This window comes from Centroberyx gerrardi, chromosome 8 (assembly GCF_048128805.1).
Source record: "Centroberyx gerrardi isolate f3 chromosome 8, fCenGer3.hap1.cur.20231027, whole genome shotgun sequence".
NCBI classification, from domain to species: Eukaryota; Metazoa; Chordata; class Actinopteri; order Beryciformes; family Berycidae; genus Centroberyx; species Centroberyx gerrardi.
The window spans coordinates 19,551,000-19,576,283 of record NC_136004.1 but is presented as its reverse complement, the minus strand read 5'-3'; the positions used below and the strand labels follow the sequence as shown (position 1 = coordinate 19,576,283).

Genomic DNA, 25,284 nt, shown 5'->3' with positions numbered 1-25,284 from the left:
TAATATCACATGGCTTTTGAGGCTGATTATTTTTTTGTTTGCTTCGGGAGTCACAAAGCAGACTACTAATTCACTCTCATATAATTCAAACACAATCTACAGTGATTAAAAAATGACCCTAAAAATTATTTAGGGTCAGTTAATTATGAGTTTATTAATACAACAGTGTCTTCTGCCTATCATGAAGTGGTGTTTTTATAACATTGCACTGATTGCACGCTTTTGTTTTCCACCCCATATTTGACTTAATCTTAGACAACTGAGTCACCAGAATAGAAAAAGAAGCTTGAAGAAGGCTGCTGTACTCACTGTGGGTGTGTGAGCGGCTGGCTCACCCACTTCCTCATCAGTCTCCTCCCAAACTGAGTGCGTGTGTGATCCAACACCCACAGCAGACTGCCCTTCACACCTCCATCTGTCTATGAGTGAAGGAATACACACACAAAAAACTCAGCTTGCACATGATGCACAGCACACACACACAGCCGGTGCATAATGTCCACATGGTGCAACAAGTAGAGGACAGAGCAGAGAGCGTTTCAAGATGCCAAACGACATCACCCAGCTCTATTATGGTCATTCATGGTCATTTAAAATAGGAAGTGAAAGCCACGCTGATGTTATTAATTTAAGAAGTGAGCAGGTGAGGGGAAGCCACAGGTGATCAGGTGAGAAGGCTGTCAGCGGGCTTGAACTTGCAAAGCTGTGTGTGTGTGTGTATGTGTGTGTGTGCGCGCGCGTGTGTGTGTGTGTGCGTGTGCGCTTGTCTGACACACATGCCGGCCTGCCAGCTCGCCGGAATGGAGTCGTGCTGAACTTTTGTGCTGTCACCCACGCGAGGTTGACTAGTCACTGAACATTTTCTTGTGATCAAAGAAATTACAATTTAGCTCACCCATTAAATTCTACAGTCTATGGCGCAACCATGAGTGTAAACCGATTTCCCCAAAGTTGTGCAACATTCATTTGGACGGCTGACATGACATGAACAGGAGAGTATCGGCACTGGAGGGTGTCAGTCCATCTGGTAAGCTGCATGGCATTTCTAGCTAGCCAGCTGTTGACATAGTTAGGTGCTGCAAGCTAGCCAAGATGGAAAACACAAGTGAAACAAGCGCCACAAGATCTCTCCATCAGTCCACTCTAAGCTTTTTTTTTACTGGTGTAGCACAAGTGGTGAAAGTAACAAATATCAAGGGTGCAGCAGGAGAGACGGTTCTGGAAAGAGTCTAGGCCACTAAGAGCTGATGTAGTTTCAGGTGCAGAGTCTTAACTACGACACCTGTATAACCAAAGGTCACTGACAGGCACTTTGGTTCAGCAGCTGCCCTCGACCTGACTCAAGCCCACGTGATTATAAAAGCTGAATTTGCACTAAAGCTGAACAATTAATCGGAAAAACATAACGCGCGGGCAAATAATAAAGCGCGGGTATTTCAGTTTAGTAACGAGTTTACACCAAGCGGTTATACAGTATGATGCAGTGTAAACCCTCATGCTGGATCACTTGCCCCTGTCCAGACGCTGACGCGGTGAAGCTGTAGGGGAAATAGCGGCTGTGACTGCCAGCTGAGATGTGGGTTTACCTGGTTGGTGAGGATCTCCAGGTTCCTGAGGGTGGTGGCGCTGAGGATCATACCCTCCGACTCACAGGACAGATGCTGGAAGGAGCTACAGGAGGCACACAGTCATCACCACTGCATGCTCAAAACAGCGATAAGTGGTCAATGTACTATGATATGATGTTTCCACTGTGGCCCTGATGTAAAATTCCATGACTTTTCCATGACTTAAGTCAAACACTTCCAGGACTGAAAAATGTTCTTCCATCCTGGTTTGTTAATGTTGTTTTCACCTCAGAAAAGCTGTAAAGGGCTAAACAGTCTGGGATCCCCTATATTTGTTGTGGAGAAAAACAGCAGAAAGCCACCATCTAAAGCAATAAATGTGTGAAATAAGTTGTAAAATACATGCTGGCATGTTCCTGTAAAGTGACACTTTTGTAAAATTCCCTGACTTCCTCAGGAAAATTATCAAAATCCCTGATTTTCCCTGTCTGGAATACGCCTCTCTAAATTCTAAAATATTCCAGTGGAAACCCTGGATGATGATGGTTGTGTGTGTGTGTGTGTGTGTGTGTGTGTGTGTGTGTGTGTGTGTGTGTGTGCACCTGTCACTCATCAGAACTCTTTCCAGGTTGAATTCTCGGAGGTACTGGATGAGCGGTCCCAGGCAGCAGATCACTGGGCTCTCCAAAGACGCCACACTGGACAGAGAGCGAGAGCCTGGGACACACACACACACACACACACACACACACACCACACATTCACAGAAACAAACAGCTATGAGTCACAGGCCCCCCCACTCTGTCATAGTCAAATGGCTTTATTGATCACCCCCCCCACACACACACAAAATATATATATGTATACATAAATAAATAAACACCACCACCCATCCTCCTCCACACAGACGCAGTCCAGACAAAAATTACTTTTCAATTAAATGATGGGTTTATAACACTAACCCAAACTTCTGGACAACAGCTCACTCTGTCTTTATAATGTTTCATTTAATCATTTATATTGCTGACTGTTTGACTGCTGGAACGTACGACTGAAATGTCTTGTGTATTTTCTTTGTCAATTTTATGAATGTTTCTTTTGTTGTTTCAGGTCTCTTTTGAAAAAGGGATCTTGATCCAAATGAGACTACCTGAGTAAATGAAAAATGACAACACACACACACACACACACACACACACACACACACACACACCTGTGTCCTGGGTGTGGCAGTAGAACTCGGTGGCTGTGTTCATCGCAGAAGCAAACTCAAACTGAGCGCTGTCCCTCTTCTCAACACGCACTCGGTCATCAGCCTGCACACTGGGAGGGTTAGAAGAAGGAATAACATGAAAGCACTGATTGACAGAGGTGCTTGTGACTATCAGCACTGAGACATGGAGTGAATCCTCAACACAAGATCCGATCTTCATCACACATTCATCGTTTCCATGAGAAACATTTGTCCCAGAGGCACCGGGTGTTTCGGAAGTTCTTTTATTCGAGATTAATCCGTGTGTGTCGATCCATGGATGCCATGGATCGACACACAGTCCTCTGTCACACACAAACACACAGATTCCCTGCATCTCCCTATTGCTCAATTGCATCTCCCTATCGCTCCATTCACTTGTTCGGCGCTGCTGATTTCAAGGACTCGGTTGCTTTTGTCCGCTCTGTTGTTGCCAGGGCAACCAAGGCAAACACGTGGCTCTGGACGGAGTGCTGAAGCATTTCCTTTCTTCTGTTTCCTAAACACACACACACACACACACACACACACACACACACACGCATACTACATGTAAAAGAGTTTCATCTTTCACTCCAGCCTTTGGTGGGTTTGGGAACAGAGATCTTATAAAAGTGATCAATAGACCACATATTGAGCCAGCAGAGCGACTACAAACATTAATCATTGAACCAGTCGATTCAACCATATTATGAGGTATAGAAGAACAGTGACAACTGCTGATATTGATCCAGGGACAGAGGGGTGCAGTATGACATTTATGCACAACCCCGACAGGACCTGATATTTTCAGCCTGGGTTTGGGGAGTTTCAGTCGGGTTTGGGTTCACAAGACGCGACACAGCTGAGGATCGGGTCAGGTTTGTACGAAAATCTTCCAGGTGTTTTAGTTCGGCTCAGATTTTCAGGCACAATTCAAGCTCAAATACACAGCCTGTCACTGCAGTTGTGGTGGGTGGGTGCTTTACACTGGGAAGGATGTGGCAGATATTCCTGTACGTGTGAAGTGAAGCACCACTTCTTTGAGATCCAGAGTGCGTTTTTTTTTTTTGCCCTGAGCAATGTGATGGTGATAATCAATCAAAGCCAGCAGTGGCAAAAGGTTGGGTCAGGGTCAGAGACGTTGGGACCTGGGGGTCAGAGGTTAATGTATGAGAGAGATTACAGCACTCGATTAATATCTAATGCTGTAGGGTGAATACAAAGCTCTGACAGCGGCCATTTAAAACAACAGGCCTACACACACACACAAAATATTCAAGTCTTACAGATCAATAGAAATTTAAGGTTAAAGCCTGAAGTGTTGGTCTGCAGTCTATAGGACAGTGTGAGTGTGTATGTGTGTGTCTCTAGCCTGATACATGACTGCTGTCTTACCATGTATCCCAGATGTAATATTAACTTTCATAAGCGTCAGTGATCGACTTAAAATGTTTGACAAAGCGAGAAAAAGAGAACATTTGCGCGGACACTTGAGAGCGTCATCCACTGAGCTTTACGTCTCTCTAATCCCCTCCACTGCTCAGGTCCTGACTCATGGCTCCGGGCTGTGGATGAGTAAAGCAACTAATACTGCACCTAGCTACTACCAACCTCCCAGGGACTCATTACCTGCTGCTCCACAGACACACATACACCCCGTTGCCAGGGGGCCCGTCTCGTCTCGCCCCCCCAACCCCCCCAGAGACAGAGAGGCTGTCAACCCAACGTCAGCGCCGCGGCTGCAAAACTCCCCTGCTCTCAACATTCACCTGGGTGGGTCTTGTGCATAAGCAGATGCAATAGTATTTTTCAAATCAGACTATAAATCAACAGAGAGAAGGGGTATTATAATGCCAAAAACAGTTGTGATGCTGAAACCCAGCAAAACACCTATTTCAGGATCATTTAAGCATTCTAAATGTCATTTATTTCAGTCCAATGATGATGGAGAAAAAAATCCTTGGAGATTGGTATTAGTGATTTACAATAGCACAGCTAGGTGTTGTGTGTGAATATAAAAGTCATAAATATTCTGTCTGGGCTGGACAGACACACCTGCCCTGTATTTGTATGATACAGGCTCCAAATTGAGAAGAGTCTGGTCTCAGATGGGCACAACGCTAGAGAGCAGCGCTGTTCAAACAGAATAATTGGACTGGCCTTTAAAGGCCCATCTCCACCATAATGACTAAACACCGATGGCTGAAAAAAGGGAGGAGAGAAAGAGAAAGAGAGAGGCAGGGTGGGGGTGAATACGAATGAATCAAATTTTCCAGGGTAGAAATTAAACTGACAAAAGGTGAAAAAGAAAGGGAAGAAAATACCCTGTGAAATAAAGAAGGTGAATAATGAGAAATGTTCACTATCACGGAGTAAGGAGTCAAAGCCAAGGTGACAAACAGTAGTCGATTTGTACACAAATTTCAGGGGGGGTGGTGGGGTCTTATGGGGACAAACAATTTGATAGTGAGGAAGACAGCGTGGAAGGTGGGGGACCAGCTGTTTACCCTTTTGTTTATATTGTAACAGCACAAAGGTAATTCTATACTCAAAAGACATGCATGTTAGGGATGTTAGGTATCAGATATTACTGCCAATGCCCTTAACCAAGGCACTGGCCTCAGAATTGGAGTTGGTACCCGGGCGCTGCACTGTGGCTGCCCACTGCTCCTGAGCAGTTAGGACGGGTCAGATGCAGAGGATCACAAGGTGAGCAGCAGCTCGTGGAGGTTTGATAACTATAAATTTAAAGTTTAGATAAGATAAAATAGATAGCTACATATTCCTTCACTCTCCTTGCCATGCTAGGTAGCAATAGTTACAGTAGGCTAATTTCAGTTACAAAGATGGATCATGTGAAAATGACAATATTTCTGTCAGTTTACAAGTTAAATTCACCTGAACATGTTGCTTTATCACTCACATTGGTTTGAAAATAAGACAGAATGTCTAGATTCTTCTTTCTCTACATTTTAACACAACCTGTCAGCTCTGTGGCTCAGATTAAACGGTCTGTGCTTGTGCGTTTGTTTAATATGGCCCGACTTCCCGGTTGGGTGGAGTTTTCCGTTTTTAAGCACTGTGATTGGCCCGAAGGTCCAAACACCACCCAGCTGGCAAATGTTGGTGTTAAAATGGAATGAAGCAGTTGTTTAAGCGCTCTGTTAGAACCGGAACGCGCGTTCCATCGTCAAATTCACTGTTGGAACACAGTTCTTCACAGTTCTTCTTTTTTCCGCTGTGAAAAGATTCAGGGCTAGTCAAAAAAGAGTTCCCGGCCCACCGGGTATTCTCTCGGATTTGCTGAAAACTCCAGATGCGCTATATTCTCTAAAATGATTAAATATCAATAATAAGTGGCTTACACATTTCTTGATTGAATGGTATCTTAGTGCCATAAAGAGGGATGAAAGGGGGGGATGGCAGTTTTACAGGGGATGGTTTTTGACAATTGTTATTTCAAGGGGGATGGCATCCCCTCGCATCCCCCCTCAAATCGACTACTGGTGACAAATGAGGCAGAAGGTGGCAGGCATCCCTCCATTCATCCAACCATCCCCTTCTAATCCAATCCACTCTGCTCCCACCCACTCCCTCGTTTCATTTTCACAGCATAATGCAATCACAGGCAGAGGAACCCATCCCTACTGGTGTGAACATGCTGGGTGCAGACTGTCAGCACAGAGACGGCGAATGGCGGCGCGATGGGAGGCAACAGGTTTCTGGAATAGATCATAACCTCAGGTCAACTCAACACCATTGTCACTCCCCTTGTCATTAGTCAGCCGGTGGACAAAGGATTTGCGGTTTGACTCATTTTACTCTCTGGGTGCATACAGGAGCCTGCATGCAGAAACCTTTTCAATAACAGGGCTCCTGGCCAACTCAACGCCTTTATAACATGTATCACAAGTATTACTCATGAATTTAACCCTACACATCATCTATCACCCCTCTATCATCACCAATGGCCCTGGCTGGGCCTGTTTAGCCCTGTAGGGGAAACCAGGCTGTTGAGGGCCATTATCGCCTAACCTCTCCATGAGCCTGCATCGATTTCCTCAGCCAGTCTGCATCCAGACAAAACACCTGTCTGCCTGTCTGGGGAAATCGAAACACAATCCCTCAGAATGAGATGGACTAAACACAAAAAACAGACACACACTTGCAAACACACTTTCTAAAAAGCAGCCTGGTTCCCAACTTCACTGAGAACATACTGTAATAAATGGGTGCAACCTGCCCCCTAGTGTTAGTGTCATTCATTGACAGCAGAAGCGCCACCGCACCTTGTGTCACTCTTCCACCCTGACAGCAGATTACCTGGTGTTGGTGATGCTCTGCAGAAGTCTGTGTGTGTGATCGGAGAGGTCAGAGGGCACCAGGATCTCCACTGGGTTGACCTTTAGGATACGCCCCTCCAGCTCAGAGCGAGACTGACCATCGGGGAAACAGTCAAATAGCACGTCTCCTGTGCTGGGCTGAACTGCCTGCACACACAAACACGTGCATAAAATGCATGCAGACAAATAGATGAAAAAGCAAACATGCACATACCAGGGTAAGAAATTTACTTTTTCTTCAGGGGGCATTTTTTGCTGCCTTGATCTGATTTTTAAGGGCATTTTGGTTTCCTTTTCAAGGATTTATTATCGTTTTACTATGAAAAAACACATTTGCATTACATAATGGAAAATAAACACTCAACAGTGTATTTTTCCTAAAAACGGATCATCGTCTGTCAATGGGAGACACTTTGGGTTCAAACCTGCTGATGACAAACAATTACAGATTCTGTGCAAAGTTGGTTTTAGAATTGTAGCTACGCTCTAAAGCAATAAAGTAGTAATTATTTATAATTGGAATTTTGTAAATAAGGACGACAATAAGAGTAAGACACTAAGAGTGTAAACAAGGCTTTATAGCTGCTGATACTTTGAGAAATACTGCACTCAAACAAGTGGAAAGGTGAGAATATACAGTATGTTACGATGCAGAAGCGCAATAACATAATTCTGTTTCCTGACACCAAGACAAATAATCGTGATTAATAATAATGATCACAATATATAGCAAAACAAGAGGCAACTGATGTTAACTAGCAAGCCAAGCAGCCTAACATTATTTTATTCTCCATAGAAGAGACTATGGCAGTTGATGAACTGCTAATTAAGTCATACATCATTGCCATGAATGTGCTGTGGGAGTGTGCAGAACTTGTTGTATGATATACACTAGATATCATGGACCCTGAACATTAATCAGTGGTCCAAGCAGCACATTGCTTTTGACCTGGGGCTTGACCACAATTTCGTACTGCAACAGAATACACAACAGTATGTTCAACACTGCACCTCATGTATATTGCAAACATTTCTCTACCTTCTGTATAAAACTGAAAACTCTTATTAACAATACCCCAAAACCCCAAAAGTCTATGGATCTGTTTGGATGACAAGTTTTCTGAAATGCATCCATAGTTGTTATACATCAAAGTTGATCCTACTCACCACCAGCCCCATGGTGAGCTGCTTCCCCAGTTTGTCCCAGTTCTCACTGACACACAGCAGGTAGCTGTCAGGAGCGTCCGCCACCACGTCATCACAGCCCCCCTCCTCCACCTGCCCCAAACTGCACACCGGGTTCACATCTCAACAAGCTGTTAAGGACACTAATTGAGGCTTTAGAGATACAAAGATACAAAAGTGTGCACTGCTGTCTGGAGACACACACACACACACACACACACACACACACACACACTAAGGATACCCTCTCCAACTAGAGTCGACTTGGTGTAGAGAGCGCTGAGCTGGCGAGTGAACAGAGCGTTCTTATTGGCCCCTGAGGCCTTGATTGCAGATGTCTCTGTCTGCTTAACCACACCAACCTAGAAATGAAACAAGGACAACAATTTAGAGGTAAGAAACTATACCAAGTCGACAAGAAGCTACACAACAGCAGCACTTGTGATTCTGAATAGTATATTAAATATGAACAATGTGCAAGATAAATGTTATACCTTGTGTCCATGGGACACCAGCCGTCTGACGTGAACAAACAGCCGGTGCGTGGGGATGCTGCATGTCATGAAGTTGTGGTCCAGATGACAGACGATATTCAGCTCCTTCGCAGCTATCTGCTCACACACACACACAACACACAGATAGGCAAATGGGACTGCTGCTGATGTTCTGATGCAACCTATGCTGCCTTAAAGGACAATTTAGCCCACAGTGAATGTTAAGCCCATTTTCCAGTGTGCCTTCTCTCCCTTCCTGTGGATTTTCACACGCTCTTATCATAGAAACAATTTTCATGTAACTTATTTCCCTTATTATTATTATTATTATTATTATACCTCTAGACACCATTCACTTTCATTCAACTCCAAACAACATCAAAACTATGTAGTAAAAAGTGTAGTAACATTAATCCATGGAGATGTGTTCGTCTACAATTCTTTTGCTTAGCCTCCCCTAAGAAAGCATTAAAAAAAAATGAGAATGAAATGTGAATTTTTTAATTAATGTGTGCTTTCAGAAGATGAGATATCCACCATTTGAAAAAAAATATACGTACACCTAAACTCAAAATCATGCATGCTTTTAAAATGTTGACATGAATTTAATGCAATAAAATGTTCCCAAAATGGATACATAGTGTTTTGGAATGACATTCCTTTCATTTACTCCCTGACAAGACTAACACAAACGCTTGTCAGCAGCACCCACCTCTGCATCCTCTCCAAAGAACCTGTACTTGTATCCACACTCCACGGCCAGTAATGCATCTTTATGTTGCTGTTTGAGCTGGATGACCTGCTGTTCCAGGGGAGTGTACACACTCTTAGAGCGCCTGCAGGGGGCGCTAGAGTCAGGAGGAGGACTCGGCTCTGCACCCCTTCCTCCTCCTCCTCCTCCTCCTCCTCCTCCTCCTCCTCCTCCTCCTCCTCCTCCTGGCTTGGCAAACTGAGTCAGGCAGAGTCCCTGGAAATGGATCAAAGAAAAAGGAGACACAGTACATCAACCAGCTGAAATTGACATTCTGTGTTACGTAAGAGGGGGAACACTTTGATGTTGCTGATGATCATTGTGATGTGTGTGTGACGCGTCATTGATCCCATAGGGAAACTGTCTTTTTAGAGGTCAGAGGTCAGGGTCAGCTACACTACAGTGCCCCTGGAGCTGGTAAGGATTCAGTGTCTTGTGCAAGGACAGTCAGTACCTGTTTTGTAGCAGCCAGCAGCGAGCCCCCTTTTTCTTTGACCTCTTCCTCTTCATCATCACACTCCTCTTCTTTCCAGTTACGTCTCTTGTGCTGTTCTTTAACATCATGAGAAAGCCATCCACTGCTCCCTTGGTCACAGGTTTTACTGCCAGCAACACCGGCCTCCTTTACTTCCCTCTCGGTCTCACTGTCTCTGGCAGCGGGCTCAGCCCCGCAGGTGAAGCCCTTCAGCCGCTGCAAGGTGGAGGAGCAGAGGCCGCCTGCTCCTCGAAGCGATGGCTTGGTCTCTGGAGAGAGAAGAAATACAGTGATGCACTGGGAATTGTGATTGGCAAGGTAAACTAACCCACAGAGGAATATCCCAACTGCATATTGCTTTAAAAGTGCTAAATATTGCCTTGCCGTGAATATGCAATGTAGCAGCCTGGGTTCCTCGAAGCGAGCAGAACTGGCCAGCGCAAATCTTTTTTTCCCCCATTCAAAAGCAACTACTTTATATATCAAGTGTATTAGGTGCAAACCCAATACTCCATAGTGCAAGCCCAGAGGCTAAAAGGAATATTTCACCCCTAAATTAAAATTCACTCAGTATCTTCTCACCCCAACGTCAGTCAAAACTCCAGTGAAGTTCATAGGATCAAACACACAGCAAGTTAGCCCCTGTAGTTCCATGTCAGCCTTCTCTCCCAAACTATTGAAGTCAACAGGTCCATTTTTACACCTCCAAAAAAAGCATAAAATGTGACTCTGCTTGCTCCTGTAGGGTGCATGTGCAGAGATAATGAGGTAAATATTGGACTTTGGGAGCCACAGTGGAACAGCGGGCTACAAAACTCTTGGATTATGCTGCACAAGCTGTTTGGAGAAATGTGATGAACATTTTATCCTTCTTTGGAGCTGTAAAAAGATGGCCTGTTTGGTTGAGATGGTACTACGGGGGCTTCAGTGGAGTTTCGACTGACATGGGGTTAGACAGATGTCATTTTGGGGTGAACAGTTCCTTTCATCACACACAGTACACACCTTTGGTGCTCTGACAGGATATGACCTCACAGTCCATGTCCTCCCCCTCCTGTCCTTGGTGGGACAGCTTGGCTCGTTTGCCTGGCAATCCAAAACCATCATCAGAGGAAAGCTTCTGCTGCAGGACAAAAGAAGACAACAGCACTGTCTCAAAAAGTAGCTTTCTGAACAAGTGTGTGTGTGTGTGTGTGTGTGTGTGTGTGTGTGTGTGTAATGTAATGTGCAAGCACGCCTCACCTTGCCTCTAGAAAGCTGGTGCCCAGCAGGATGTTGGTTAATCCCGGTCTGGGTGTTAGAGGCAGTGCTGAAGTACCTGCTGATGGAGGTCTGAGCGCTGCAGGACTTCTTCAGTGACTTCGGCATGCTCGCAGTTTTAGTCTGATCCTTAATCCTTACACCTGGTGCATCATGAATAAATACATGGAAACTGTGCAGAAATACAAATGAAACGCCAGTGAAAGCCTGGGAGCATGAAATCCCGGCTTTTCAAAACATAGCGGCGCATGTGCTGAGATCACACAGGCGCGTAAATGACGTGGCCGGCGTCAAGACAACCAGAATAAAAAAAGAGAGGATTTCCTGTTACAAATTAAACCCTTATTGACGAGAATATGTTGCAATGCTTTTTGAGTTATTCAAAGTGTGATGAATATATTCCAGGTAATTTGGATATGGCTGCTACCTTTGGAAAAGGCAAATTTCCCGGACATCGCTAAAATGTAACCTAATCTACCCGTTACAATTTTAGGCTTTTAGTTTGAAGGCGAAACGATTTATTTCCGGTCTTATCCGTTCTCCGACTGAAAGACTTTCCATGTTTGGTGTTTTGATTTATTTTTAACGGTCTGTGGTTTAGGCTTTTAGTTTGAAGGCGAAACGATTTATTTCCGGTTTTATCCGTTCTCCGACTGAATGACTTTCCATGTTTGGTGTTTTGGTTTATTTTTAACGGTCTGTGGTTTAGGCTTTTAGTTTGAAGGCGAAACGATTTATTTCCGGTTTTATCCGTTCTCCGACTGAATGACTTTCCATGTTTGGTGTTTTAATTTATTTTTAACGGTCTGTGGTTTAACGCACGATAACTTTTGTGCCAAATATAGTGTTGTTTGTCATTTGGTTTTGATGTTTTGAAACACAATTAATGCTTTTTTTATTTTCATACATGATCATGTCTGAGCAAATACCATCATTATGTGTCATAGCAACTGCTATCTATAAAAAATAAGTTGGGTACCATTAACAACTCTAATTAGTCAAAAAAACAATACAATGATCTTATTTATACATTCTTTTTTATAATTGTCCTTTCATGAACATGAAATAATGAAATAAAATGATCACAACAAACAGGTATATATTGCCTATCCACCAAACATTTGGTGTGAAATAACACATTTTATGTAGTCTATGTAAAGAAATCATTGTTTCTCCTTCAACAACCTCCTCTCAGCAAGAAATGGTTTGTTCCAAAACCACAAAAACGTCTGACCTGCACTGTATGATGTCATTTCCTCAGGAAGAAACACTGTGAAGGTATCGCGAAAAAAAAGAAGAAAAAAAGAGAACTGGCAGGTATCTTATTTTTCCTTTTTCGTTATGTTTGTTAAGCAGGCCAAGTGTCTGAGTAAAGCGTGGATTTATTGAAGGTCAGCAGTGTTCCTCCAATATCATTATTATTGACATTTAATCACAGTTTAATCAATTACTTGTGTAATATTTATGAACTTTCTTTTTGAAGAATGCCAAGTTGTTTTTGACTCTAGCCAGGCCTCTAAAAAACAGCAAAAATGTCAGCTATACCTGTAACATAGTTGACAACTTAATAAATTAACAAGTCTCTTTTCAAATAATTATCTTAAGCAGTAGGCTAGCAGTAGAGAAATACATTACATTTCTTGTGAGATGCTTTGGAGCAATATACGTATTTTTTGTGACAAAAAAGTACTTTTTTCCCCAGTCATCTACACATGCAAAATCGGATCATTGATAAGATAAGATAAGATATCACTTTATTAATCCCCTTGGGGAAATTCGGGAGCCTAATTATTCCAGAATCTTCTGCACATGCACTTCTGCAGAATCTTCTGCACATGCATGATTGGTTTGAGACCACAATATTTTTCCCTTGCCCCATTTAAGAGAGACAATGTAGGCTAGTCTTCAGTGTGATGTTAGATGACAACAAGACTGTCTTTGTCAACTTCTCAGTCTGGTTAGATTGACCCAGGACAGAGAAGTGACACACTGAGTCAGAAAGAAGTCCTTTTGTGTTAAAGTTTTGCCACAGGCTATTTCAGTGCCTCCATCCGCCAAATTATCTTTTTCAACATGTTATTATTATTCCATGCTGTCTACGATTTGTCCAACAGAAGTGAAAAAAACAAAAAACAAAGCCACCTCAGTTCACTGATTAACTGGCTGATTTATTTAAGGTATTTGGAGAATCTGATGACAGAAGGGGAAAGTAAAAGTCCTTCATGTGTCATTCTTCCAGAGAAACAGAGTCAACATATCTCAGACAGATAAAAGGAGAAGTGCAACACCAGGGCAACTGAAAAGAATAAACTGTGAGTTGGTTTACCATATATGTTTCCCACATCTAACATCTATGTTTTGCCTTTATTTCACAAAGTGTTAGTCTATGGGCTGGCTGAGGGACAATGAGGTCATTTTAGGGCCAGCGTTATTCAGGTCACTTGGAAGGAGGCTTTGTGAGGAAATGCAAATTGATTCAAAGTTCTTCAAACAGAATGAGAAGTTGCACTGAAAGAGGAAGGCTTTTGGAGAGCGCACATCCTCACTGTGATTCGTCTCTCTCAACCTCAGGGCTTCATTAGCCGTCTCTTCCCGGCACGATGCAGCTGTGTGGCGCCCTGGCCGTTCTGTTCCTGACTCTGTCTACAGGTAAGAACCGGCTTATGATGTGCTATGAGCCAACAGTGAAGCATTACAGCTCAGAAAAGAAATGTTTTAGTGGTTTAAAATTCCTTGTATAACCATGTAACATGAGAGCTGAGTCCATCTGGCTGTCGGATGACCTGGCATTCAGTGGTGTGGTGTGGCAAATCCTCAACTGGTGTGTGACAGTGTTCTGTATCTCTGTGTAGCTTGTGGATTAAGATGCTACACATGTACAGCCGCTGAACCTCGTTCCTGCACAGACACCAAATCGTGTTCTGTCCTCTTCAACCGCTGTTTCTCCCTCAAAGTGGAGGGTAAGTTGTTACTCCACACCAGCAGCACTTATATACTTAATGTTTACCATATCAAAGATACGGCAACAATGCAGTACATTGGCCTTGGATGGCATCTTTAACTATTATATTTAATGTATTGACATCAGACAGGTTCCAAGTTGATCCAGTGCTATACTAAACAACATGTTGGCGTCTCCTTGAATCCTCGGTGTTTGAGAGTTTTCCCATCATGTCTTGCAGGTTATGACATGGTCACTAAGGGCTGTCAGACCAGCATTGTGTGTGCAGGTGCCATGTCTTGCTGCGAGGGCAACTTGTGTAACACTGCCGTGCATATTGGTCCCAGTTTCATCCTCCTGCTAGTGTCCTCAGCCATAATCACCCTCTTCCTCTGAAGCTCTGAAACACCTCTTCATCGCTCACTTGCTCTGACAACTTAGAACATTTTGTTTTATCCACTTTTTGTCTCAGCCAATTTGTCCCATTCAGTAAGAATAAACAATGATGTTTTAATATTTAAAAGCAATGAATGAAAGTATTTTTTTCCCATTGTCTTCTGGTTATGTGCTTACATTACATTGAAGTAACAACAGCAGATCAATACTTGTTCATGAAAAACACAATACGAATGACAATTAAATTGTTTTATTCCTCAGTTTCTGTATTTCACATTACTACTTACAGCAAATAATAGCTTGGTTACAAAGCCGTAATTAGAAATAGGACAAAACAGCACAAAAATTATATATGACCAGTCATGAGCAAATAAACAAATCAGCTATGTTTGGTTGATGAACCTGAGGATTAACAAAGGTGGACCAGGCATATAAAGATATCAGGCTTCCTGGTTTGATGCCATTATTTTTTTCATGTCCTGCATGAATCAATCAATCCAAAGGTCAATCCAAAGCATCCAAAGGTCAACATGCTCTCTTCCCACTTCGGACGTAGAGAAAGTAACGGAGCAAAGATTTGGTGTGAATTACATTTTGGGATGGGGCTGGACGAATTAATCAAACCAGAAGGCCACTATTTATGCACCTGGACCTGTCAAAATTATTATTTCCATAAGTTCTGTCTAACACAATATTGGGCTACACTCTCTTAACATGTTAAAGGAAGTGGAAATATAACCAGGAGGAAATCAGGCAATGTGGTGTATGGCACATCGAGAATAAAACGGTCTTTATAGGGGAAAAAGTTAAAAGAAGAAAATCTACAGCTACCTTACAAGGCAAGAAGGGTACAGTGGAGAATTAGGTAGTTGGTAAAATTTGGCGGTTCATTTGTATGAGCTGGAACAGAGACACATTCATTCTATCATCAGTGTGAGTTGCGGCATATCGCTGTTGTCGTGGAAAACCTCACAACTTTTTGGGTGATTTTCATGTTTTCATGAAAATTCTCTGACCTCTTGGGCTTACGAAAGCCTTTCAAAACCCACTGGATAATATCAAAAGTGCATTGTCGTCAAGTAAAAAATAAGGCTGTTTTTCTCACTTCCTTAAAGCTGACCTTTTGGAGGTGTGAGGTTTTCACATGACAGCAACTATATATAAAACTGCAACAACCAGACGTTTTTTTCTTTGGCAGTCCACCTTAATCATGCAGAAATATTCATTCACAGTAGTTTGAAAACTGTCACTGCAATTAGCCTATGGCTCATCATTATTAGTTTAGAAACATTTCCCTACATGGATTTCACCCAAAATCTCCCACCTTGTAGCATAGATTAATTCATTTTCAAATCAGTGCTTTGACATAATCCCTTATCAAATCCCTTTACAATATTAAGTTATCTTTACCTTCCAGAAAAAAAAATCTTGCAGTTTAACAAGTAGTTAATAGACTAATACAAACTATATAAACATGTAATAGTCCTGCTCACTTCAAAGCATTCCCTTGCAATTCATATCTACAGCAACACTTCACACATTCATATCTACAGCAACACTTCACACATTCATGACTACAGCAACACTTCAAACTATTTTTACATTTATTTTTGAAATTTACAGTGGGAGAAATGTTGCTGCAATGTTTTTTTCTTAGTTCATTACATTTCTCACCTCTGCCAGGAAGGGCTATATGAAGGGTTTTATTCCAAAACACTGTTTTTATTTTGTAAAAATTTTGCTTCCTGAAATTCATCAGTTAATATCTCAGAAACAGAGTTGATTCTACCCTATATAATATAATTATTTTGTAAGCAAGGTATTAACATGATTCAGCTTATATTGAAAATGATAGTGTGCTTTACTTTCATGCCAGCAATCACTGTGTAAGAGCAGGCGTGCATTTTGGAACAAAACGCTTAGCAGTATCACAGCTTAACAAACAGGTGCAATTCATAAAGCAGCAGACTGGGAGCAGAGGTGAGTTTCTTATCGCTCCACTAGCTGTCTGTCCTAAGGTTAGCATGCCTTAGTTTAGCTGATAAGGCAACGAAAGGAACAAGGCAGACATGGACGGAACATGAATGTATGGCATCTTTGAGGACAATTTGTGTTTTACAAGACAAACCAGCAACACAAACATACTAACTATTTTTGCAATGCACAGTAGTCCTATGTTCTTGTTATGGATAAATAGAATCGACTTGAACAAAACATATAAACAAATGCTTTCTTTTAAATCTACCCTGAGCTGTGAATTGAACCTGTGCAGATGAAAAAAGCATAATGCAGTAGATTTTGGCACTGAAATGGTAAAACGGCACCACAGGTCAAGGAATGTTGACATAAAAACATTTGCTGTCCGCTGACCGTGACACCTATGCCTGATCTAGATAGGGAAACACAGGAATCTACAGACACGTCAATGCTATCTAAAAATCAAAAGGAAAAATAAGTTAATAGAAACTGAAAGCACTGAGTGCCAAGTTGGACAACTAATGAGTTAAATGTTGTCAACCGTGCAGTGCAATGTAAATTAAAGCATGCTGGCTTAGACATGTAAGCTTAGTAGTTGGGAATACACTTAAACTTTCCCATGATCCAGCAGTTGTCATGGTGACAGTGGGTTAGGCATGACCTCGGCATGTCCTTTGAGTAGGAGTGCAACTGTCCAACTCTGAGTGCATATTTATTGCCGGTTCAGTACCCAAACACTGTCAAATCACGAATGAAGACACCTCATCTTGCACATACTTACTCACACATGGTAAAATATGGTATACAGTTATTTCATCTTTCATCTTCCCTGAAAAACAATTCAAAGACAGCATGAAGAATATCTTACATTGACTCTAAAACCCACACCGTTCTAGCTGAGGGGCACAGACCTTCAAGAAAATCTGGAATCTAGATGTCCATTGGGTGGAAGACTGTGGTCATGATACAATCTCAGATCAGTTTTATTATTGGTTGTGGAAGGCACATGAGGATGAGGATCAGCTTAAAGATGGAACCAGAGAATCAGAAGTGAATACTAGTTTCACTCTAATTCTGTGGATGGAGCGTTACGATCTACAGGAAGCAGTCCGGGCCAAGAGCAGGGTCAGAGGAGACACGGGGTTAATCATTACGAAGATCACACTCTGCTGCTGTGTTCACCTCCCCTTGGAAAACAAACATCTCCTGCTCTCCCTCGGCTTGTGTGCTCACTAGAATCTATGTGTGCATATGTGTGTGTGTGTGTGTGTGTATGTGTGTTTATGTGTCTTTACGCTTGTGTGCGTCTTCAGTGTACCCATGTAAAGAAGGCTATCTCGTTCAGGTCCACAGGGTAGTCGGTGAGGTACATGGGGCCTTTATCAAAGTGTGCCCCCTTGTTGCTCTTCCATCGTCCTGCAGGCAGGTAGATGTCTCTCTCCTGCTTCCCTGGCTCCAACACCGGAGCCACCATCAGGTCATCCCCTATCAGGAACTGGGAGTCAATCTTGTAGGCCGCCTCGTCGTCATTGGCGATCCACCAGAGGGGCCGTATGATCGGGTCTCCTGTATTTAGAACCTCACTTGCCAGTTCGAGAACCCTTGGGGCCACCAGAGTCTCGTGGAGCTGTGTAAACTTTTGTGCTATCTTCACTACCTGTGGATGAATGCACAAAGATACACATACATTACCGTCACAGGGCGGCCAAGACCGCGCATTACTATCTTCATAACAGAGAGTGCGGGATGATGGGCGGTTAATTAGGGAGGCTGCCTCATGCTGAGAGTTGCCGTTTGATTTTTTGGCACCAACAATCTCTAAAACTGCTGAACACCACCTATACAATGGCACTTAACCGCCATGTCAATGTACCAGCCAGTTGCAAGGACAGCTACTAAAAAACTAAACATTAGCTAAAACAAATATTCATATGCATGTACAACTCTTATTCAGATCCTGTCAGTGTCCATATTTTTCTTCCCAATTATACAACACATTTGCTTTGCTCACCTCATCATCATAGGCCCAGGGTGGTATGGAGAACTGCATGGCAGGCATGAAAGCAGACAGCTCCAACCATCTGATGTACAGCTCTCTGTCTGGCAGGCCATCCTTGCCATCTAAATCACCAAAAATACAACACAGCACTCTATAACACCATATCAAAACTCAATAATTCTCATTAACACAGCGACCTGTAACCTCCCCATAGCCCTGTGTTGTGGTGTTACATACCTGCAGTGCGGTTGGGGTATGCGTTGCCTCCGATCATATCAGGCAAGACGAACTGGTAGCCCAGGATGCTAATAGTCAGAACAGTGGGGATGATGGACTTGAGGCCCAGCTCATAACCCCACACCGAGTCTCTGTCGATGATCCTGAAGAAGCAGGAGATGTCCTGACTCTGGTAGCCCACCCTCAGCTCTGCACGCTCATTGAACGGTAAGGCCATCTCTGTGTAGCGGCGGGTGAAGGTGGAGGGGTCGGCAAGAGGGACCAGAGTACTAAACTGGCGAGGGAGGTAGCTTGTCTCTCCTGCGTCAAACTTGAAGGAGGCCACGTTGTAGCGGGTTTTGAGCATGCGCAGATGTGAGGAATACCACTCACGGGCTTCTGGGTTGGTGAAGTCCAGGATTCCACCGATGCCGTTCCACCATCGAACGAGGGCAGGCAGCTCACCGCCCGGCTCCCGCACAAACAACCCTTTCTCCACACCAACACCAAAATTAATTGAATCGTAGTTGATAAAAGGATGTGTCCAGAGTGACACTTGAAATCCGTCCTCTCTGAGTTTGTCAAACATACCGCTGGCGTTGGGGAACTTCTGCGGGTCGAAGTCAAACTCTCCGTAGTCGGCGGTGTAGCGGTCGTCAAGCTCCAGATGGGAGCAGTTGAAGCCGTGCTTGGTGATGTCAGAGGCGTAGCGCAGTAGCTTCTCCTGGGTGACGGCCGTCTTGTGGAGAGCCCAGGTGGACCACACCGGGTGTTTGAACACTTCAGTGGCAGGGACTATGATAGGTTTCGGGAAATACCGACGCACCTGGACAAAACACACATACAAAGACATAGAGATAGGAAGACAGAGTGACTAAGGGTCCGATCACACCTACAATTTGTTTTCTTTGGTCTGTGGTGCCATAGTGGAAAAGTTTATTTTGTTGCATTTTAGTATTGGTTCACTTAGGTTCACACTGCCCAATTACAAGCACTAAAGCTAGCAAGCAAAGTGTCTAATTTATTTCCTGTCATCCCACAAGGTTAGAGATTTTGGCAGTGGCGTGGAATCAAAACAAATCTGACTCCAGTCCCTGTAACTTTAGCTAAACATGATGGATTTGTCTGCGTCTTTGCCTTAATTTACCTTCTCTGGTGTTCATACCAGTTAAGACCACATGAAGAAATAGCTTTAATATGAGCATCAGTCAAGACTACAGCTTGACTTTGTTTGTAGGTACCAACGTTCATTTTGTTATGCCAAGCTTTCCAAGTATGAGTAACTGCTGTCTATCAGATGTCAACATCCGTCTCCTTATACCCATTAAACTGCACATTTTGTAGTTGTGTCCTGTAATTGGTTCAGATTACTTCTCACTCCTAACAAACTGGACCACAGTTCGTCTGGAAGAGGACTAAGGTCTGCATTTTCTAAGGTCTTGGTGCAGTTATTAAGGGCGCACCTGACTTCGAATGGCCTTGTTCCCACCTGCCCAAACAAACCTAACTAAAGTAATAAATGCTCCACAGTTCAAATAAACTGCTCCAAACATGTTTGCTCTGAACTAGATTAGATTAGAAAATACATTACAGTGTGACTAGTTGTGATGATGTAAGTAATAAGATAGGGCTAGTGATATTGGTTTTAAAGTCAAAACAAGATGATGATATGCTGGATGCTGTTTATACTCACCATGTATTTGTGAATGGAGGTGACATCAGACCCCACACACACTCTATAGCTGAGTTCAGGCAAGGCCTGCTGTCCCTCTGGTGGTTTGTAGGGAGAGTCCTGGTACCGCGCCTGGAACCTGAGCTTCCTGTCCTGCTCCGACCAGCCCAAATGAAACGGAACCGAGTCGTTAATCTTGATCGCAGTCGCATTCGACGACAGCCAATAGCGTTCCAGGATACCCCCGAAAGCGTTCCGATTGGAGTAGACGTCACTGGTGATGAAAGCACGTGGTTTGTCCTCACCCTGGATCCTGATGGGCCAATGCTGTGTTGCGGACTCCGCTCCTCCGTACCAGTGAGAGTCGTTATAGGCCATGGCATGTTCCACCGAGCGCTCATGTTCCAGTTCCTCCCAGCGAACGCGGTAACACATCACCGTGTCCTTGGGCCGAACCGTCTGGATGAAGAAGTTGAGCTTGCCAGAATCTGACTGACTGCAGCTCAGAATATTGCCCTCCTTTGAGCACGAGTCCAGATCCAGAGTGCCAGACCTAGGGGAGTGCATAGACAGAAGAGATGAGAATACAAATGAAGTGGTTATGCACAGCACTAATTGAGCAATTATTATTAGCAGTGGGTTGTGCTCTGCCACAGGAATGTCAAGGACAAAACACAGTATTGCTGAAAAGATCATCAAAATGTCTGAAACTTAATAAAAGTAAGATTAATGCAATAACAAAAGAGGAAGACGAATGCAATAACAACAATAATAATACAAAAACAATGAAGAAGAAATAGTATCCCCCATTCTAATTCTCTGTGTAAAAGCAGGACATTGCACTATGGCTATTTCTGTCGATGAGAGCTGAGCTACCAAAGCACATGACCGAATCAGTCTTGCCTAAGGGGGTAATCATGTGTCTGTCTAGTGTCTAGCTTCCCATTATCCATCCACACAGTGCAGACAGGCAGCCTTGGTACGGCTCAGCACAGGGAGAGCAAAGAGGAACAGCTGTGTTTAAGCCACATTCAGATTCATTGGCTATATAAACCAGTCTATGGCAAAAGACAGCAATAAAAGACAGCAATAGATAGAAAAGTGATATATGTTTAAGCAAACTAGCCGTGAGTTATAGGTTGTTATTCCAACTCTTGAGTTAAATAAGCAGAAAGTTAGCAATCTTTTTTGCTTTCTCAGTTTTTATTTTTTTGGTATTTTATTTTGCACTGCACTTTGGATAAAACCTTTCAGACATATGTGTTGTTATACTCAAGAAAACCCTCTCAGGTGTTATCACTATATAGTGCTCATGCCTGCAGCTTTACTGCAGATTATGGTTAAATGAGAGAGATTAAACCACAGAGTACAAAGTGCAGTGTAATTTTACAGATTCCTATTGCATAGACATATATCACATATAAGCGCATCAACACACATAATTAATATATGTGCAGAAAATATACTGTATGCACTTAGCATGCTTAAAAGATTTAACAATATATGTTCATATATGTGGATATAGGCAGACATAAACAGCCTATTACATATCGTCGCTGTCAGGTGAAAACCTCCAATTTTGGTGATTTTCAAGTTTCATCTATGGGTTGAGAAAATTCTACAACCCTTGCGTTTATGAAACCTTTTCAAAACCCACTGAATAAACTCTAAAATGTATGACCATATGGCATTACTATATAGTGTATGTCCATATATTAGATTTCTGTATAGGTTCAGCGATCAGCCCTACAGTGAACCCACCTAAAGGCCATGGTGAAGATGACAGCTCCGGCCTGGTTGCGAATGATGAAGCCATCCTTGTTGAGGTCCAACAGCTCAGTCTTCAGCAGCTGGGCTTTACGGAGGGAGGCTGAGTAGTAGCACCAGGACACGACAGCAGCCAGAACCAACACACAGCCTAACATACCCGCCATCACCAGAGGGCGGCCTTCTCGACCCAGTTTCTTCTTCAGCGGAGAACCAGCGGCCCCTCCAGCTGTGAGCTGGTCCCCAGGAGCTACTGGAACGATCTGATACATACTGAAGACTTGAGGCAGCGAGGTTCAGGTGCGAGTGCAGGGAAGTGGGTTCGGGAAAGGGGTGAAGGGAGTGGACAGGTATAATAAACTTGCTATTAATGTGGAATATGTCTTCAATATGTCTTCTTCACACCGGAGGAGAAATGGTTGATGTCTATCTGCAGATCATTAGCAAGGTGTCCATTTTTGAATGACTGCTGATTTGTGTATACCTGGGAGAGCAGAAATCAATATTCAGATTATGGTATATCATGTATAACCACAGGTCTAAAAATTCAAGATAGTAACAATAAGCCAGGGTAAATATCTTGTGCTGCTCACCTAAACATCCATATAACATAGGCTACAGGTTGTTTGCTTAACAAAACAGGTATAATTAGTAATGCTCTAACAGCCTCCCAAAAGTATATACTATATGTATATAGCTGGGAAGCCATCAGCACTGCAGGCTATCCAGATTAAAGAAATGGCTAATATCATTCAATTTAACTTCAAAAACTGTAAAGTTCATCATTCACCTTCAGTCACCAACTATCCTTTAGAAAGTGCCAAAATTTGTTTTCATTTTATCAATAATCTATGAATAATTTTGTAAGACTGGGTGTCACTTTTATCAAACAAACAAAGCTCAGACATACTTACTGGCCATGTCTTTAATCAGAATAGCCTAGAGTACTGAACATTCCATTATGAGTCAGTAATCTCTCCATAAAACAAGCTGTGTATAAAACTCAGAATTAATCAAATAAAAATCCCAGCTGAGGAAAAAAGCCCATGTCAATAGTCCAACTATACTGTATGTACTTGTTTGTACTTGTGTCCTGCAGCACAGGTCAGCAGCAGCAGCGTCCAGCAGCGAGCGCACAGAGGCTTTAATCAGGTGCGTGGCAGGTAGCCAGGCTCCGTCCCCAGACAGAACTAACTACACCAATAAACACAGGCTGTGATCACAAACACCCTCATGCTGTAGGTACAGAGAAGTGAACCTACAGACACCCTGTCAGCATGTTTCAATTACATTTATCTGTCAGCACAGGGCGCCTTGGACATCAGTAAACAATATTTATGAGGAGTAGCCCTCAAATAACTGTGCTGCGACAGCTCGGGTGAGGAAAGCCTGCAGTTCCCTGATACAGTAGAGGTCAATCATCCACTGCAAAGCCGTGTTTAACCTCCCCACAGGTGTCATTATGTTCCAGACCGACACTCTGATTTTATTCTAATGAAGGTTTTCGACCACACAGTGTCTTGAGAGAGGGAAGACACTCTTTCACGTACGTATTCGGTAAAGAAAATGGGTTCATGCGTGTAATAATACAGAGCTGTGAACTGTACTTTCCTACCACCGATCCCTCATAGACAGGCTGTTATGTCTGAATGAGGCATGCATGTGAGTGATGGGCAGAAAGGAGCAATTTTAAGTTAAAAAAAAAATCTATTTCTCACTTGTATATGCAATAATGGGTGCTACAATCCAAAGACATTTTGACACCACTGCTGCACTCATCTTTCCTTTGAGCTTCCATCTCTGACGGACACAGGGGTCACCACAGTTTTTGGTACTGATCTATTGTCAATCCTGAAGTTATACTTTATTGTAACTTGGTGTATTGTGTCAAATATTAGGCATTTTCAGGTTCTAATCCCTTCATAGCAGAAACAAGACCATGTGGTCACATGTTAGGACAGGATATTGGGAGTCAATGGATGTGACTCCCCAGATTTTCAGGTCTACTGCTTTCAAATCCAACTGTTACAAATCATATTTACAATTGTCACTGCACATACATGTTTTGTTAAACATAAACACCTGTTTTATGAAGATATTAAGGATGCTTTTAAGAATTAATATGAAAATGTAATAATTATGAAAATGTTAGGGACAATTGTGCCCAAAACATATCGATGATTCAATGTTATTAAAATGCATCACTCTCAGTAGAAATCTTTAAAGACTCGTCTCCCTGGAGGCTACAGAAGAGAACGGTCACTAATTTTTCGTCCATGTAAACTGCCTCCACAGTGTGACACAGAACACATTATTAATTTAGGTAGGCTACCGACTATATTTAGGTATGCTGCCCCAGCATTAGGTAGCAGCAAATATTCTGCTCATTACAGGTATACAGTAGCCTATAAAACACAAGTTGTTTTTTACCGAGCAGCAACCTCGTAAACGCACACACCTTTCCTTCATAGTGACTGCAGAATGTTGTTCGTCCCCATCGGTTGAAAATCTCAATACAATGAAGTGGAAAACACTGTTGTCTGACTTCGCTTGACTGATCACAGAATAAACAGGGTCACAGTGAATTCTAACAGCGCCTCCAGATGCGCATTTTTGTATATTTTCCAATAAGAATGACATGGTGGCATATTACTCGTATTGACGAAACATTCCGGAGTGTGCCTGTGCCTAATCGATAGCTCTGAAAGACTCGTCGACACGACTGTTCTCGCTGCATCGGTACAGTAGTGGCTGTAACCAGTTGTGCCAGTTCTCACGCATTTGCTTTGCAGACGGTCGAGCATTAATGTCCTCAGGTGTATGTCAAGGACAGATAGTTAGTAAAAATGTATTCATTAGTGGGCACCAAATGTCTCTCTGTTCTCATCATAAAAACAGAGTTTACTCACCTTCCCATTTGACTCCCAGTCGGGGAAAGTGTGTAAGGTGTAACTATGAACTAGCTGTGTGCACAGTAACCCACTGCGCATGTGCAACCAAAACCGC

The 25,284-nt window shown here is 42.9% G+C and overlaps 3 protein-coding genes across 6 annotated transcripts in view; 1 reads left to right on the top strand and 2 right to left on the bottom strand.

The window, feature by feature from the left end:
* The window catches only part of msh3 (mutS homolog 3 (E. coli)), a 43,244-nt gene extending 31,777 nt beyond the window's left edge, over positions 1-11,467 (bottom strand). The window contains exons 1-13 of the mRNA XM_078285177.1: positions 11,293-11,467; positions 11,056-11,173; positions 10,030-10,319; positions 9,766-9,791; positions 9,537-9,684; positions 8,825-8,941; positions 8,575-8,692; positions 8,313-8,452; positions 7,126-7,292; positions 2,782-2,891; positions 2,171-2,285; positions 1,587-1,671; positions 310-419 (exon numbers count right to left, since the gene is read on the bottom strand). Coding sequence (XP_078141303.1) covers positions 310-419; positions 1,587-1,671; positions 2,171-2,285; positions 2,782-2,891; positions 7,126-7,292; positions 8,313-8,452; positions 8,575-8,692; positions 8,825-8,941; positions 9,537-9,684; positions 9,766-9,791; positions 10,030-10,319; positions 11,056-11,173; positions 11,293-11,418 — 1,670 coding nt within the window. The 5' untranslated portion in view covers positions 11,419-11,467. The remainder of the gene's footprint in view (positions 1-309; positions 420-1,586; positions 1,672-2,170; positions 2,286-2,781; positions 2,892-7,125; positions 7,293-8,312; positions 8,453-8,574; positions 8,693-8,824; positions 8,942-9,536; positions 9,685-9,765; positions 9,792-10,029; positions 10,320-11,055; positions 11,174-11,292) is intronic.
* A 1,103-nt stretch (positions 11,468-12,570) lies between these two features.
* On the top strand, positions 12,571-14,793 carry LOC139926844 (lymphocyte antigen 6S-like). 4 transcript variants are annotated; one of them, XM_078285361.1, is made up of 5 exons: positions 12,571-12,627; positions 13,550-13,622; positions 13,882-13,959; positions 14,163-14,270; positions 14,493-14,793. In XM_078285361.1, the coding sequence occupies exons 3-5, from the start codon at positions 13,911-13,913 to the stop codon at positions 14,645-14,647; spliced, it is 312 nt and encodes a 103-aa protein (XP_078141487.1). In that variant the 5' UTR covers positions 12,571-12,627; positions 13,550-13,622; positions 13,882-13,910; the 3' UTR covers positions 14,648-14,793. The 4 variants fall into 4 exon arrangements, with proteins under 4 accessions (XP_078141487.1, XP_078141490.1, XP_078141488.1 ...); XM_078285362.1 differs by having other exon boundaries at positions 12,611-12,627; positions 13,488-13,622; XM_078285364.1 differs by lacking the exon at positions 13,550-13,622 and having other exon boundaries at positions 12,609-12,627.
* Positions 14,794-14,881: 88 nt separating this feature from the next.
* On the bottom strand, positions 14,882-25,205 carry LOC139927148 (myogenesis-regulating glycosidase-like). The gene is made up of 6 exons (XM_071919177.2): positions 25,188-25,205; positions 22,273-22,762; positions 20,533-21,064; positions 18,861-19,665; positions 18,636-18,745; positions 14,882-18,281 (listed from the first exon to the last, which is right to left on the bottom strand). The coding sequence occupies exons 2-6, from the start codon at positions 22,548-22,550 to the stop codon at positions 17,934-17,936; spliced, it is 2,073 nt and encodes a 690-aa protein (XP_071775278.1). The 5' UTR covers positions 22,551-22,762; positions 25,188-25,205; the 3' UTR covers positions 14,882-17,933.
* Positions 25,206-25,284: the final 79 nt, after the last annotated feature.

What these genes read in the sequence shown, in the direction of transcription:
- LOC139926844 (XM_078285361.1), top strand. Translation starts at nt 13,911, where the DNA reads ATGCAGCTGTGTGGCGCCCTGGCCGTTCTGTTCCTGACTCTGTCTACA. An exon ending in GTTCCTGACTCTGTCTACAG is followed by an intron (nt 13,960 to 14,162) that starts GTAAGAACCGGC and finishes ATCTCTGTGTAG; the next exon opens with CTTGTGGATTAAGATGCTAC. An exon ending in TTTCTCCCTCAAAGTGGAGG is followed by an intron (nt 14,271 to 14,492) that starts GTAAGTTGTTAC and finishes CATGTCTTGCAG; the next exon opens with GTTATGACATGGTCACTAAG.
- LOC139927148 (XM_071919177.2), bottom strand. Translation starts at nt 22,550, where the DNA reads ATGTATCAGATCGTTCCAGTAGCTCCTGGGGACCAGCTCACAGCTGGA. An exon ending in ATCTTCACCATGGCCTTTAG is followed by an intron (nt 21,065 to 22,272) that starts GTGGGTTCACTG and finishes GCACTCCCCTAG; the next exon opens with GTCTGGCACTCTGGATCTGG. An exon ending in ATACCCCAACCGCACTGCAG is followed by an intron (nt 18,746 to 18,860) that starts GTATGTAACACC and finishes TTGGTGATTTAG; the next exon opens with ATGGCAAGGATGGCCTGCCA.